The sequence below is a fragment of the Eucyclogobius newberryi genome, unplaced genomic scaffold (assembly GCF_026437365.1).
Source record: "Eucyclogobius newberryi isolate DKJ021-1_F unplaced genomic scaffold, fEucNew1.0.hap1 SCAF_13, whole genome shotgun sequence".
NCBI lineage: Eukaryota > Metazoa > Chordata > Actinopteri > Gobiiformes > Gobiidae > Eucyclogobius > Eucyclogobius newberryi.
This window is the reverse complement of record NW_027315757.1, coordinates 10,110,369-10,127,779: the sequence shown is the minus strand read 5'-3', so window position 1 is coordinate 10,127,779 and position 17,411 is coordinate 10,110,369. Positions and strand designations below refer to the sequence as shown.

Here is a 17,411-nt window from a genome sequence, read left to right as displayed (position 1 = left end):
AGCTCGTCATCAATAATGTTGTGTTAGTATGCACAGCGGCAGGTAAGGCTCTCCCCCTGTGGCTTTCAGAGCACATTTTCTTCAGCCTGTCTGCTTGGGGAGCGAGGTGATGTCCAGTCGGGGTACACTGGGCATGTATGAGAAAAGACATGTTGCCATGGCGATGGCCACACACCTGACAGTTCGCTGGCGGCTCGCTCCCTCCAGCTCGACCACCCTTTTCGGTCAAACTGTTTTAAGCTCCCCGCAAAAGGAGTATGGATCCAAAATAGTTTCAGGCTAAATGTAAGACTTTTTTTCGTCTAATTAATATCGTATGTAATACCTGAAGGATTTTTGTGGTTTCTCGATCGTTTTGATTAACTTTTTTTCCCAGCCTAGTGTTTTTCCCAGTGCATCTGCCTGAAAAAGCGTACAAAAAAACATTTTTGTATATTTTGTGTTGTATTTATAGGCCCTTTAAAACTCATCCAAATGTGTAATTTTTCAGAATGGAGGCTTCTCTAATTAAAATAATATATATCTACAATGTTTTTCCATTGAATTTGCTCTATTTTCCACTTTATTTTTGCCTACATTCTGGAATTTTTTGTGTTTACAAGATGTTTAAGGATCTATTGATATTCTTCATCTGATGTTATATTAACTGGGGGGGTGAAGCTAACTGGAGGCACTGCTCTTTCTGAAGCCCCGTTATTCAAATCAGACTTGAATCTGCCCAGAAAGAACTGACAACAGGTGAGCGGATTTGTGAAAGTCTTTTAGTTTGAAATAACATTAAAGTCACAAGCTTTTTCAGTTTTTCAGTTAGTTATACTCACCTTTTTGTTGAAAATCAAACACCTAAATAGGACCGTGAATGCTCAGATTGATTTAAGTTTACTGAACATGTGCAGCCCGACAAAGCCTGTTTAAGCAGGAACTCCTACTATCCTTTTGTGAAATGAATATTTTAACCTTTCATAGGCAGTTTCAATGATTGCTACATCTGAAGAGAGTGAAACACCAAAGAAATACTGCAAGCTCTTTGAAAACACACAAATACATTCTTACATTCAAAGAACTGCACACATGAGACTCAAAAAAGTCATTAGTTATAGTTACCGGTTACTTCTCCCCAAAAGTACTTGTTAGTTAGTAACAAACAAAACAAACAACTGTCGCCTTTCCGCAGCAGACATTGTTCAAACAGCGCATTTACCAAACGCACGCTGTTATCAGAGCATAACAAACATATGCACGCCACACATACATTTATAAAACCAGAGGTGAAAAAACCAAAAGGTTATCAAAATATCTGCAGAAACGGCTCGCACATGGCACTCCTGCTGTTATTTCTGTTCACTTCCATCAAAAAGAGTTGCCAAATAACGATAAATATGCATAAAATCCACACGTGTGCTGCATATTTCGTCGTATGTTTTGGAATAAGATTGTACAAAGCTGCGTGTGATGACGACCCGCCTAACGCTGCTTCTGATTGGTCATCTTTACAGTCAAATCTCTTTTTCTTTCTTTCTGCCAATCAATTCTTCTGTTATACTTAAATGCCGTTATTCCCAACACGGATAATGCACAATAAGAGTATGTTTCTATGTTTTAATTATATTCAGCTTTATCCCATTTAGAGATTGAACAGGAAGCTGGCGCCCGAGGCAATGGCCTGGGTTGCATAATGCCCAGGACCGGCCCTGTGCAGCAGACAGTCATACGTGCTCAGTGTAGCCAAGAGACATCCTGAGATTTCATTACCAAAGTCAATTATTATTTAAAAACTGGTGAAGTGTTCATTTGAGCTCATTATGAACCAAACTAATTGATATTTTAGAGCGCCATTAACTTCATAACCCCCTTGAGCCGTGCTCGCTCCTCACTTACAGAACGAGCAATAAAATATAGTTTAATGTGCCGCCCACGCAGTATTTCACATGGGCTTTCTGAGTGAGCGAGTAAAGCCAGAGCAGCTGGTGTGGACGCCATCTTGGGACAGTAGGTTTGGACTAAATCTAATGAGAAGTAACCTAAAGCTAATAACAATGATATACATACAGACAGGAGCAGGGAAGAGACAGGAGCAGAGAGGGAGACAGGAGCAGAGAGGGAGACAGGAGCAGAAGAGGAGACAGGAGCAGAGAAGGAGACAGGAGCAGAGAAGAGACAGGAGCAGAGGAGGAGACAGGAGCAAATAAGGAGACAGGAGCAGAGAGGGACACAGGAGCAGAGGAGGAGATAGGAGCAGAAAAGGAGACAGGAGCAGAGAAGGAGATAGGAGCAGAGAAGGAGACAGGAGCAGAGAAGGAGACAGGAGCAGAGAAGGAGACAGGAGCAGAGAGGGAGACAGGAGCAGAGGAGGAGACAGGAGCAGAGGAGGAGACAGGAGCAGAGGAGGAGACAGGAGCAGAGGAGGAGACAGGAGCAGAGGAGGAGACAGGAGCAGAGAAGGAGACAGGAGCAGAGAAGAGACAGGAGCAGAGGAGGAGACAGGAGCAGAGAAGGAGACAGGAGCAGAGAAGAGACAGGAGCAGAGGGGGAGACAGGAGCAGACAGGAGCAGAGGTGGAGACAGGAGCAGAGAGGGAGACAGGAGCAGAGAAGAGACAGGAGCAGAGAAGGAGACAGGAGCAGAGGAGGAGACAGGAGCAGAAAAGGAGACAGGAGCAGAGAAGGGGACAGGAGCAGAGGGGGAGACAGGCGCAGAGAAGAGACAGGAGCAGAGAAGGAGACAGGAGCAGAGAAGGAGACAGGAGCAGAGGAGAAGACAGGAGCAGAAAAGGAGACAGGAGCAGAAAAGGAGACAGGAGCAGAGGAGGGGACAGGAGCAGAGGGGGAGACAGGCGCAGAGAAGAGACAGGAGCAGAGAAGGAGACAGGAGCAGAGGAGGAGACAGGAGCAGAGGAGGAGACAGGGGCAGAGAAGGAGACAGGAGCAGACAGGAGCAGAGGAGGAGACAGGAGCAGAGGAGCAGACAGGAGCAGAGGAGGAGACAGGAGCAAAGAAGGAGACATGAGCAGAGAGGGAGACAGGAGCAGAGAAGAGACAGGAGCAGAGGAGCAGACAGGAGCAGAGGAGGAGACAGGAGCAGAGGAGCAGACAGGAGCAGATGAGGAGACAGGAGCAGAGGAGGAGACAGGAGCAGAGGAGGAGACAGGAGCAGAGGAGCAGACAGGTGCAGAGGAGGAGACAGGAGCAGAGGAGACAGGAGCAGAGAAGGAGACAGGAGCAGAGGAGGAGACAGGAGCAGAGGAGCAGACAGGAGCAGAGGAGGAGACTGGAGCAGAGGAGGAGACAGGAGCAGAGGAGGAGACAGGAGCAGAGGAGGGGACAAGAGCAGAGGAGGAGACAGGAGCAGAGAAGAGACAGGAGCAGAGGAGGAGACAGGAGCAGAGAAGGAGACAGGAGCAGAGAAGAGACAGGAGCAGAGGGGGAGACAGGAGCAGACAGGAGCAGAGGTGGAGACAGGAGCAGAGAGGGAGACAGGAGCAGAGAAGAGACAGGAGCAGAGAAGGAGACAGGAGCAGAGGAGGAGACAGGAGCAGAAAAGGAGACAGGAGCAGAAAAGGAGACAGGAGCAGAGGAGGAGACAGGGGCAGAGAAGGAGACAGGAGCAGACAGGAGCAGAGGAGGAGACAGGAGCAGAGAAGGAGACAGGAGCAGAGATGGAGACAGGAGCAGATAGGAGCAGAGGAGGAGACAGGAGCAGAGGAGCAGACAGGAGCAGAGGAGGAGACAGGAGCAGAGGAGGAGACAGGAGCAGAGGAGGAGACAGGAGCAGAGAAGAGACAGGAGAAGAGAAGGAGACAGGAGCAGAGAAGGAGACAGGAGCAGAAAAGGAGACAGGAGCAGAGAAGAGACAGGAGAAGATAAGGAGACAGGAGCAGAGGAGGAGACAGGAGCAGAAAAGGAGACAGGAGCAGAGAAGGAGACAGGAGCAGAGGAGGAGACAGGAGCAGAAAAGGAGACAGGAGCAGAGGAGGAGACAGGAGCAGAGGAGGAGACAGGAGCAGAGAAGCAGACAGGAGCAGAGGAGGAGACAGGATTAGAGAAGGAGACAGGAGCAGAGGAGGAGACAGGATTAGAGAAGGAGACAGGAGCAGAGATGGAGACAGGAGCAGACAGGAGCAGAGAAGAGACAGGAGAAGATAAGGAGACTGGAGCAGAGGAGGAGACAGGAGCAGAAAAGGAGACAGGAGCAGAGGAGGAGACAGGAGCAGAAAAGGAGACAGGAGCAGAAAAGGAGACAGGAGCAGAGAAGGAGACTGGAGCAGAGGAGGAGACAGGAGCAGAAAAGGAGACAGGAGCAGAGGAGGAGACAGGAGCAGAGGAGGAGACAGGAGCAGAGAAGCAGACAGGAGCAGAGAAGGAGACAGGAGCAGAGAAGGAGACATGAGCAGAGATGGAGACAGGAGCAGACAGGAGCAGAGGAGCAGACAGGAGTAGAGGAGCAGAGAAGAGACATGAGCAGAGGAGGAGACAGGAGCAGAGGAGGAGACAGGAGCAGGGGAGCAGACAGGAGCAGGGGAGCAGACAGGAGCAGAAAAGGAGACAGGAGCAGAGGAGGAGACAGGAGCAGAGGAGGAGACAGGAGCAGAGGAGGAGACAGGAGCAGAGGAGGAGACAGGAGCAGAGGAGGAGACAGGAGCAGAGGAGGAGACAGGAGCAGCAGTACATAGAAGCTTTCTCCTTTGCAGTTTGATCTGCAGTTTTGGCATTAAAGATCATGTTTTTTAGGCTGATTACTAAAACGACGCTCGAGTATTTCCAATACCTTTTTAAATCATTGCCAAATTAAAATTGCTCAGTGGACAAAGTCTAAACTGACTGGTAGATTAAGAATAATGAGAGAATTTTGCAAATGAAAGAATTTACCACCAACTCAATGTAAATCAATGTCAAATTAAGTGGGTTAGTTTATGAATCATGCAGAGGGTCAAGAATGAATGCTTTAAAATGTAAAATGGTGTATTTTATCACACAAGCTAAAGATATTTAAAGTGAAATGCCATATATTATATTGGGCTGTCCCAGTGCTGGCTAAAATCTCTAAAAGCATTCTATTAAAATCAAGGGATTCTTGCATCAGTTTGTTTGTTCATATTTCAGTCCTCTCTAAGTGAATGCTCCTGGAGTTATTTACAACAAAATACAACTTTTTAAACATATATATCGCAACACTTTGTCAGAATTGCGGTGGTCTCACACTGCCCCGTATAAGACCCCAACTCTTCGCTCAAATTGTGTGTGTAAGACTGCGAGTGTGTGATGGAGGCGCGGCTTCACCTCTCCAGGGCCGAGCTGAGTTCCCGCAGCCTGTGGGTGGTGTCGGTGGTGTTACCGAGCCGGGTCAGAACGTCCATGCGCTTCAGGATGACCTCCAGCATGTCGGAGATCTTCCTCAGACCTTCCCGAGACTCCTGCCCCGCCAGATCTGAAGGAAAGTACACAACCGGCGTAAAAATCATTACGGCGTATAGAGAGCGAGTATAGAGTGCAATGTACGATGTGAAAACTAAAACGGCCGTGACAAAACACCTCGGATATATTTACTGCAAGAAAAATGAATATAAGACGTGCTGAAATGTATTTATTTTCTTAAAGGGGCACTATGTAACTCATAAAAAACATGTAATGCCGTTATAATGTGACATTTCTGGACTTTTTAGATTCATTTAACAGTGTTTTTTCTGATGCATTGCAATAAGAATGTCTGAATACTGTACATTAAGATTATTGACCTAAAATATGGAGCTATGACTTTTAGTTAGTATGGCATTTCACTTTTCAATCTCATATCTATAAGTTACAAGTCAGATCAGTGGCAAGGCAAGCCCACAGCAATAAAACAACAAAAACACCTGTTAGTTGAAAGATAGAAAAGCTTAATCATTAAATTCCAGGCAAAAACAATTGGACAATCCACCAGAAAAGTTACATAGTGGTGCAGTAATATTTAAGTTTTTGTTTTTTTTAAAGAACAGTTCAAAGGCAAAAGGTATAGGCCTACACCTCAGTACAGCAGCAATTACCTCGCGCATATTGAACTATTGCAACTTCAAAACACAATTAGCTGTTCAATTTCAATTTGATTTTTGGACTTTAAACTGGATTCTACGGTGAGAACAACATCGCACCGCTCTCCATTCTCACATCAATTGCGTTAGATTTACAGAAAGTGCAGAGTGTGCGGCCTTGTCTTCACCCGCCAAAGGTTCTTTCATCAGCTGCAGCCACAAGAAAAGCCACTTTCCTCGGGGGAAACTCTATTATATATATCACTAAATACATTTCAAAAAAGGTTGGTCGGAAAAGAAATGTCACCAACACGCGATGCTCCGGATGTGGGTAAAGTGATTTTGTGGAGTGGGCTTTGAAAAGAGAGAAGAATAGCAAGGAGAATCGGGCTTGTGAATGGCAGGCACTTTTTCTTTTTTTTTTCTTTTCTCAAAAATGTTGTGCAGTATCGAGTCGTGTCAAGCAGGCAGTTTTCTACAATCCAACTTCACCAGCGATGTCTCCTTTTGAATAATTCAAGACTGAGGCAACAACGTGTCTTTTCCACAAAGAAAGAACAGATCAATTTCAGCTCTGATTCGCAGCAGTGTTTCGGGGTTTACCGCAGAATGCTACTTATTAGAATGAGATACGTTTAGTCAGCGTGTGACGAAGCTAATCTTAGTACAAAGTTAGTTTAGTTTTTAAGTGCATTTCAAATCTTTCAGAGGCCAGCTAGCATGCTAACAACAAACTTGTCACGTCCCGGTGAGTGACTTATTAAAATTGTAACGAAAACAGGAAAATCGCAGAAATAAAGTAGTAAACAAGGATGGATATGCTAGTGAGTGGTATCGGAAATTAGAACTCTGTGAGTTCTAATTTTGAGGGAAAGTTCTGTGAAAAAATATTGAAAGACGGCTCAGTAGCGCCACCTATATCAATTAACATGGGGCCAATGGGAGCCCGACGCCAAAAAAAGCTGCAGTAAAAATATGACGCTCACTCCAAAAAATAATTTATGGGAAAATTACATTATGACCCCGCCCTAAGTCATACAGGAAGTCGACCATATTGGATCAAACATGGCGCTGACTAAAGTGCACCTCGTCGTACTTTTTACATCTTCTCCTATAGTTTACTACAGTTTACTCCTACAGTTTACACTTCAAATTTGGCCAAAAGACACAAAACGCATGAGCAATGAAATGTTATGAATTTGAAACTGATACCCCTTCGGGTAGGGTTGTCCTGGATCTAAAGCTAAGAGGCGTTCATTCTCATTCATAAAAATATGTAAAAGCAAAACAATGCAAAGAAGATAAAACACATACACATTTGAAACAATTTAAAACGTCACCAAAGTAACACCGTCTGACAAAATAATGCAAAAACAAATCAGTAAACACAGAGATATTACACGTAAACCAGGTCAAACTATCAGCATTTTGACAGTTAAAAGACAAGTTCTGTCACAGAATCTTGTCATTTTGATCCAATAATGAGCAGCCAGGATCAGTTTAATCTTTGTACAGTGAATGAGCCACATGCAGGATTATGGAGACAACATGACAATTAAAAATACTTTCACATGTCTTACAAATGGAGGAATTATTATTAGTTATTAGTTGGATCCAGATTTCCCCATTACACTGAACCAAAGGTATTTTCACAATCCTTTCATTGACCATTTCTGTGAGAGACTAAACTCTAGAACTCAATGTATTGCAACAAAAATATGACTTTTAGTTGCCTCGCATATACATGAAACATTATTGGCCTGTCGAATTAAACCCAGAGACTTTTAGTCAGAAGAATGTGAGCTTCCGTGACAAGTATGCTCACACAAATACTGAAGCTAAAAAGTCTGAAATGTCTCGAGGGAAGATTTTGTTTTCATGTCACTGTCAGCTCTGGGGTGTTTCTAAGTACATGTCTCCATATCTATGTCACACCTGCTTTTCCGGTTCTGGAAGGGCCACAGCAGAAGTGACATCTAAGGGTTAAATGTACATTATAAGTGATGTAATAGACCTCCACTGGCTCCTCGCCCTCCAGCACAACCAGTCCAAACTCCTCAACATTGTGTGCTAACTAGGGTTGCCAAAAAGTCATACAGTGTATAATCGATACAGTGGTCGATTCAGTGTATTTACTGGCCTTTTTCAAAGCGCAGCTTAAACAAAGCCTTTACTGCTTTGGACAGCACAAATTCAATTCTACGGAGGAGCATGTTGAATACTACAAAAAGCCCCCATCTTCACCAGCGAGCAGGGACATAAACCGAAGATACGAATATGTGAACTGAAAAAGCACGGACACAGACTCATCCATTGATATATTTTCCCATTCTTTGTCTGTCAAAACAAAAGGTCCCTCTCTTTTTCATTTAATCCAAAATGAGTGGTTGTCCAAATTGTTAACACTTTTATATACTTTAGATATTATTCCAGATGTATGTGCCTTCATATATATTTCAGTCACTGTTATTATCTTTTTAGCATTTTCTTTTTGAAATGTTATTTTAACCGTCTTTACACCATCTTTTTGAGTCATTTTCAGACACGGTTGAAGCTCGTCGTGTCCGTCTCAACTGGCTGTTAATCAACAATCTTTGCCAACTGCTTATGCTGGATAAAGGTCATGAGGAACAGTACACGTACAGGTCAAATATGATTCCTATACATGTAAATACCTGACATCCCACCCTAAAATGGAAGAACAGGCAAACTCATGCACATCAGCAGCAACCTGTTTTTTTGGAGAATCACAGAAAAGCAGTTACTTGCCGGGTTTTTACGCGCTTTTTATTTTAATTGAAATCAAAGACAAGCGCGCAGTACAGTGCGATGCGGTTCGGAATGACAAAGGCAAAACAAGAACAAAGACGGATACAAATATGACGAATTTAAAGCAAAACGTGAGAGGAACAAGAAGACGCCGTTGAATTATGCTCGTGACAGAGTAGACACAACACTGAGGATAAAAAGGAGTTGTTGGTTTGAAGATTGAACTGTCAAAATCTGAATTAAAGAACGCAAAGGTAGGTTGTGAATTTGTGTAGTCGGTTTTATGGATGCAGCAGTTCACCAAAACTTCAATCTGAAAGCTGAAAATGATGTATTTGCAGTACAAAATGAAGGAATAAGCTACAGATGCATCTTACAAATGATCAATTAAAGTGAATGTCTTCTTACATTTTGACTGGGAGTTGGTTTATGAAATCTAAGATAAGATAAGATAAGATAAGATATTCCTTTATTGTCCCACATGGGGAAATTTCATTGGTGCAACGCAGGAAGATAGAGGTAGATACAGAAGAACAACAAATCTGTGTCTTCTTGTGGCAGGGATCATACATGGAGGCGTTTTTTTCACACAGGGGCAGAAATGTGGATATTTATAGACATTAGGGTGCCTCTTGTGTGTGCTAGATGAACAAGATTCTTTTGTTACGGGGGATTTACACAATGACATTTGATATTAGGGAACCAACATATTCCACTGCCTTAAGGACGCTGTTCACATTATCAGGAGTAACAATAAGGATACTTTTTTTCAGGATTTAACTGGGGACACCCTGGACATGGACTATTTGAGCCACTCCCCTCAGGCAGGAGGCCACTCCCCTCAGGCAGGAGGCCACGCCCCTCAGGCAGGAGGCTACGGTCCGTCCGGACCAGAACCTCCCGCCACAAGAACAGTTTCTTTCCCTCTGCTGTTGGACTCATGAACACTTCCTAAACACTGACACTTTAACCATCACTGCACAGTTCACTTTGTGCACTACATATGTATCTGTACAACTGTAAATTTGTGTACATATTAAGCCTATTTTTTATCTTTATTTTTACTCTTATTTTTTTTATCTGGTAGCTTAATATTGTTGTTATGAATTATTAATTGATCATTGTTTTATTGTTTTGTGTTGCATCGAATCACCAGGACAAGTTCCTATGTTTGTGAACCTGCTCTTCTGGTTCTGGATGGGCCACAGCAGAAGAGACATCTATGGGTTAATGTACATTATAAGTGATGTAATAGACCTCCACTGGCGGGATTGTCTTGGGGCCCCCTTTGCACAGCCTACACCTCGGGTCTTGTCTGGTGAGGTAGATCTGGGTCTCTATTGATCTGGTGTTCAGGGCCTGCTCCTATGCTGCCATGATCAGGGCCTCTGTGCTGACCTTCAGACCGGCGCTTTCCAGCCATTGGTAGGATTTTGTGATATCATCCACTTCAGTTATGTTCCAGTGGTCATTCCCATGTAGGGGCTTGTCCTCCCATAGTAGAATTCAAAAAGGAATCCCAGATCTGACAAAACTCTGACATCTTGGGAGTCAGAAACTTAGAACTGACTCAAAAAACAAAAATCAAATTCAAAAATATTGAAAGACGGCTCAGTAGTGCCACCTCAAAAATCAATTAACATGGGGCCGATGGGGAGCCTGACGCAGTAAAAATATGACGCTCACTCCAAAAAATAGTTCATGGGAGGACATGTAAAAAATGATATTATGACCCCGCCCTAAGTCATACAGGAAGTCGGACTAAAGTAAATCTCGTCGTTTTGGCATCTCCTCCTACAGCTGGCCACTAGACACAAAACTATGAGACATGAAATGTTATGAATGTGAATCTGATCCGGCTTTGGGGATGGTCATCGTGAATTTTAAACAAAATCGCAATTTTTGGAAAATTTTCAAAAATTCTACGTTTCTAAAAACATTTTTTGGGGAGAAAATTTTTATGTAGCGTTTGTGAGGATTTCCAACCTGAACGCAATGATAGACAAATGTCGTGGCTAGCTGATAAAATGGCTCTCTAGCGCCCTCTCCAAATTTGATTTTTAAATATATTCATAAAAGACAATTTATTTGCTGTAGACAAATAGTTTATAGTAGTAAACTATTATAGTAGTTAAATAGTTTAAAGTATTAAAAAAGTAGTAAAAGTAGTTAAAGTAGCAAATAGTTTGCTAATAGTTTAGCCGCAGGAGGGGCATGAAAGGGGTGTGGTCCTGCTGCCGAACTTAAGAAAACAAATTTATCTTAATTTCTTGCCATTTTAAACAAAAAGGCCAATAACATCACAACTCTAGCTGCAAGCATGTTACCGTGGCAACTTGACAAACACTGCCATCAACTTAAATGCATTTTGGTTTACAGGCATCTTGCATTTTGAATGGGATGAAAACATTTACTTTGGCATTGACAATACAAAAAATGGCTCACTTAATCTCCACATCACACTGAACATAGAAAGCTAATGGGGACATAACTCTATCTGGAACTGTGCGGTTGTGAAAATGTTGAATGAAGCAGTATAAAGTTGGTGTTGTTTGTGGGGGAGGGGTGATGTAGGCGGGGGGCATTAGAGGTGTGCTATTGGCTGTGGCTCGCACCCCGCGGTCGCAAGGGCGGCGGGGGCCTTTATCGCTGCGCGCAGCTTTAATTTTATTTATTTTTCAAAAGATTTAGATGCAGAAAGCACTCAACTGTCTCATTTTAGCCCAAAAAGAAGCTTTTACGATATATCTGCATTGGACCAAACGTTATTGTGTTCAACTCACTACCTGGATGTCAGTATTTTTCTAGTATGATTACTGTGAATGTGGGGACAAGATTTAGCCAGGACTAAACCAGAATTATGCAAGATACAGCCCCTGCTTTATTCTGATCATTACACCTGAAAATAGACCGTAAAGGGCGTCAAAAATGCTCTCCTAACTTTAATCGATCAACCACAGCTTCTAATTTGTAGCACTTGACAGAAGCGTGTAAGACATTGCCTTCCAAATCATATTGTTCAGAGCAAAATCAATAACTTATTTTACCTCAGAGTGATAGAGTTCACACTTGCTGATTATGCATAAATCTGTGGTGTTTTTTCTCAAGCCTGTGTTCTTTTATTCTTTTTAACTCATAAGCCGCCATGTTTGTTAAGACACAGACAGTACAGCTCTCTGATTGGTTAATCCGCCCGTCAATCATGCCCAATAAAACAGACTAAAACAGGGCTAAACATAGATTTAACAAGCTCAAAATCTAGATTGAAAACCGTATCTCAAAGGATTTAGCCAGGACCAGAACCAATGCACATAAAGTCTTAAACAGGTTTAAACTTGGACTACACCACATCTACAACTGGTTTTAGCTAGGATTAAACCAAGACTAAACAGGACTAAACCAGGTCTAATACAGGACTTTACTTGAGTAGCTACACTTCTAATAAATACAAATATTACTTACTTATTAAGGATTTAACAAGTCTACTAACATGAATATCGAACACGTTTCACTTCAAATTTAAAAGGTGCACAACGTAACTTTTCTGGTGGACACTAGCTTGTCTCCATGGAGATGTTAATGCTTTGTATCAATGTGTTTTTTTGTAATTATCACTTGCTTGCGTCCATGGGGAAATGTGAGGATGAAGCCAAACATTCGATGCAACTCAATAACATCTCGACAAACGGGTAGTAGTAAAACCCTTCTGAGACCAAACAAACAAAAAATGTAACCGTGTAATAAAATCTATAAATGATTCTAGGCGCATTTTCTTTCCCTTATGCTTGCAGTGCTCATCCACAGTAAATCTAAACAAAGCCTGGGGGCATCTTCTCAGTCCTACTAACCCACTACCATCCATACATCACCGTTACCCAGCGCTAACGCCTCCTACACACACCATTTTTAGACTTTCATATAGGTCCACAATCAACTCCTCATCAGCTAGCTTTACGTTTGCCTCCCGGGATTTGTTGGCTAGCTAATGTGTTTTGCTAACATGCTGACTGTGGTGTCTAAGTGCACCGCCGCTATCCCTCACCTGCTGCTTAATAATGGGCTGGATTTAACCGCGGCTAATTTCCCATAATGACTTCCATTTCTAAACTGCCACTGTCCGATCGATAGTGACCAAACACAAATTGGATGCCAGTTTGCACAGGCTAGCTGCATGTGCGAGGGACACGGAACACTTGGTAGAAGACATACAACAAATGGGTTTGCTAATAAGTCACTTTGGCTGTTGATGACGTGATTTGTGGTGCAGAGTGTTAGCATGTTAGGGGCAATATTGGATTGTGGCAAATGAGTTTCACTGCTACAATAAGTCAATATATGTTTATTTTTTGTGCAATTAATCTGAAGGTTTTTTTTTTTTTATAATTGCAAATGTTTTCTGGCAAAAACATCGCTCAGGGCCATCAGAGCCATTCATTGTCATTCTGGATCAATCAAACCAAATTACCATGGCTTTACGAGGACTTAGGGGCACAAATGCTTATAAATGAAAGAACTAAAGACTAAAACCTTTAGTGCAGCATCATTACCATACATACAGAATGTTTTACTACAACAAGCCATGTTTCAGCTGTTAGAAGATTTGTTTGAGCCTGCTAATCAAATGCTAATCATCGATTAGCATTCTATGCAAAACTCACTGCAACAAAGCCAAATTTGTGTTTCTAAATACAAGCTGTACATTTGCACGATGTGAATTGGCGTTGTATAAATAGTCCAGCAGTTAAGACTAAAATCTGAAGAAAATGTTCACTATTTGGGGAAATCATGAACATTTCTAGACATGAATGACATGGTAGATGTAGAGAGTGAATCATTTTTCCATTAGGACCCATCCTTAAAACGCCCCTGGTGGCGGCCGTCTTGGTTTTTGAAAAATGCAATATTAAACACATTGCATTGCATAAGAATAATTATCCATGACAAATTAGCATTCTAACAATGTTTATCGATAAGCTACAAGTGCTGAAGCCTATAAAGAGTGACCTAGACTGCAGAATGGAGCCATATTGAAATCCAAGATGGCCACCATCAATTAAGTTTCAAACTGTAAACAGTTTAGCATTTTCAGTGTCCCTTCAACAAAATGTAGCTTCAAATTGCTATATATTCAAATGTTCATGAAAGTGTCCATCTTTGAATGTTCATTGTTTTTCTCTAGTACATCATCATTAGTCTTGGTAACAATGTCCATCACAGTCACAAAGTGAGGTACACTGGAGGTTTGCTTTGTAGCATTTGCAGTTACCATTACAAGTAACCTTGCAGTGACAGCAGAGAAGTTCACAGCAAGCTTTAGATTCCTCACTCAATGAAGTCCACACTGGAGTCCACCCATTGTTTTCTCTCTTCCATCCCCAGTCTCGTAGGTCAGGGTCGCCAAGCACTACATCCAAAGCCTTCCCCCAAATATGACCAGCCTGGTAAGATGCTCTCTTTGTATGTTCCTTAAAAGCTGCAGATGTAGGTGGGATGTGTGCTATATCTCAAAACAATCACAAAACGTTCTATCACTCTCATGATGTCATCTCGAAGACTCAGCGGTTCTCTTGACAATGTATGGAAAACTGCATATGCCTTCCAAGTCTCCCAAGCAGATTTCTTACCATGGTTGACAAAGTAGGACACTGTGTCACATCCTGTGAAGGCATGAAAAAATGTCAATGCTTCTGTCTTCTGCTGTCCCAATTTTGCAGTAATCTGATGGATAGGAATGTATCTGAATTTCTTCCCTGTCCCAAAGGCCCACCAGAGGTTGCAACAGCTATCACAACTACATCTGTATCAACTGTCCGCATTAGAACATTGTTGTGTCCCTTTTTAGACACATCATTCACATGGACGAAGATTCTGCTACCTGCTCCCTTGTGTCTGCAGGGTCCAAGCGGCTTTGCATTACCTTCTTTGGAGGAACACAACACTTTGTCATCTATGGTGCTATACACGAGCTTGCCTTCAGCTATATCGAAACTGACACTTTGTTCAGCTTGGTATCGGGAGAGCTCCTGTTTGTTATCATTGTTTCTCAGAAAACTCCACGACATTGAGTTCCTACACCCCTATCTTCACACGTCTTGGATTTCAGACTGTCTTGCAAGTAGACATCCCAGACCAGATCTATTCTGGTGATATTCCTCAATTCATGTTTTATATATGGAATGAAGACTTGGTTTGCATGGTCATCAATCGTAACAGCGGTTCCTCAAGGTAGAAGGTGAACCACAGCAGGTCATATACTTTTGCCTGAACTTGTGGCACATCATCTGGTAGCACAATGTCGTCTTCTAGACAGTCGAGTAAGGGGTATTTGTCTGCTTGCTTCATTTGACCTCCTACTGAAAGTGATGGCAGGCTTGGTTGGTTTTCATGGTGAAAGAATTCATTGAGATCTCCTTCTCTTCGTTGACTTGCAATATAAAGTTGGGAAAAGAGAGCACGGTCATTCTTGAGTTCACACATCTTGTCTTGAGTTTTACTTTTGTTCAGAGTTGGTTTGCTGAATAGACATAGCTTGTTACGAGTAATAGTTGCATTGATGAGTTTTACCCTTGATGTAAAGCGTTCTTCTCCAAATGTATCATACTGACACTTGCCAAGAACATATATGTTTTGCATGGATTCAATGACCTCCTATTTTTCAAGAATTAGCCTATTGATCACCACTTAAATTGAGTTCAACTGTCAAGAATAGGACAGGCAGATTTTCTTATGAGTTTACAATTATTTACATAAAAACTAGATCCAATATGGTCACAGGTACAGTATAAGTCACATGGCTGGCATGAACCAATGATTGTAATCAGTAAGCGTATAAGATAAGATAATCCTTTATTGTCCCACATGGGGAAATTTCATTGATGCAACGCAGGTAGATACAGAGGTAGATACAGAAGAAAAGAACAGATCACTTTTAGGAAGTTTGAAAAACAAACACTCTCAGTAGAAGATCTCTTATAAACAAAAACTCCCATAGACAATATAAATGTGAACATGTGTCATTCATCTTCATATTCATGTGCAATACTGTTTGGTGCAATATTCTCTGTCCATATAACAGCTGTAAATAAGAGTGTTACTATTGTTATTATTATTTTCTACTTTTTATTGAGAGTATAAACGTTTTTTTTAATATAATGTTTTAAGAGCTTTTCTATTAAGAGTCTGTACCTACTTTGTGTTGCAACACTGAATTTCCCCATTGCGGGACAAATAAAGTCTTATCTTATCTTATCATATATATATATATATATATATATATATATATATATATATATATATATATATATATATATATATATATATATATATATATATATATATATATATATATATATATATATATATATATATATATATATATATATATATATATATATATATTCTGAAGATAATGCTCCCTGTCAACTACAATTGAACATTTTAACAGTGCAAGTGCATACAAAATAGTTTCAAAAATAGTTATGCTACCACTGAGTAATAATAATAATACCATTTTAACAAGTCGGCCTCTCAAAGCGCTACACTATAATCATTGTTCATTCCTTCATTAGGTCTAGCTACATTTACTGCTGAAACTGCATTCGTCCTGGAGTGGACTGCGCCATCAGCCGATCACCATCAATCACTCATTATCGAATATTCATAAGAAAAGGGTTCATGGAGATGAAGGCACACTTAGCGACACAATTTATATCAAAGCAAAAAAAAATGTGGTACTTTTATTTCCCGCTGTTCTTAACCGCATATGACAGCTTGAAAAAAGACGGACAATATTACACAATTGTGTGGGAGTGGGAATCTTACTTTTTATTCACAAAGTGCGTGTGTCTGATGGCTCCAACATGGCTGTGGATAAGTGATGCAATGCAGTGGTTTAGTCTGCATGTTTTGTGTATTGATCAAGCGCTTAACTGTTATTACCCTGTGGCACTTTAGTGCTTCCCCCCGTCTAGACCTGCACAAATTTTACTTTCCGAGCGCTTCTTTCAGGCGTCACCCCTCGATTTTGTTATAAAAGTGGTGAACCTTGAAAATTTGCACATATCAGATATATATATTATAATGTCCTGTAATCTGGTTGACTTTAGATGCTTTCAGCCAAATGCACTAAATTGGCCAACAGTAAAAGGCTTTTACTTGCAGTCTACTATAACAATTCAACTCTTATTAAATAGCTGTCTTAGTCTTTATTTATACAGCTGATCACTGGTGTCCATTTCCAGTGTCAGCGCCTCTCTTTGCTCCTTCAAAGAAAGGGTGTCTGAGCACAGGGCGTCTCAGTGGAGGGCGTTTGAGCGCAGGGCGTCTGAGCGCAGGGCGTTTCAGTTCAGGGGCGTCTGAGCGCAGGGCATCTCAGTGCAGGGCATCTGAAGGCAGGGCGTTTCAGTTCAGGGGCGTCTGAGCGCAGGGTATCTCAGTGCGGGTCAGCCTACGGGTCTGCCCATTTATACTATTGTTGACCTTGAGGGCAGAAAAACAGCCTCCAGTCAACGCTAAACCCTATTTAGTTAGGACGCCTCTCCTCCCATGTTTAATAAATGAAATATTGCGTTGCCATGATGTCCTTGTGCTATTGCACTCTTTCATAAAAGTTTGGTCTTTGTACAACATCTTTATG

At 41.8% G+C, this 17,411-nt stretch overlaps 1 protein-coding gene across 1 annotated transcript in view; it reads right to left on the bottom strand.

Moving 5' to 3' along the window:
• LOC140357937 (alpha-1,6-mannosylglycoprotein 6-beta-N-acetylglucosaminyltransferase B-like) overlaps window positions 1-17,411 on the bottom strand; it is a 154,478-nt gene that overhangs the window by 121,598 nt on the left and 15,469 nt on the right. Inside the window, exon 3 of the mRNA XM_072442524.1 lies at window positions 5,277-5,424. Coding sequence (XP_072298625.1) covers window positions 5,277-5,424 — 148 coding nt within the window. The remainder of the gene's footprint in view (window positions 1-5,276; window positions 5,425-17,411) is intronic.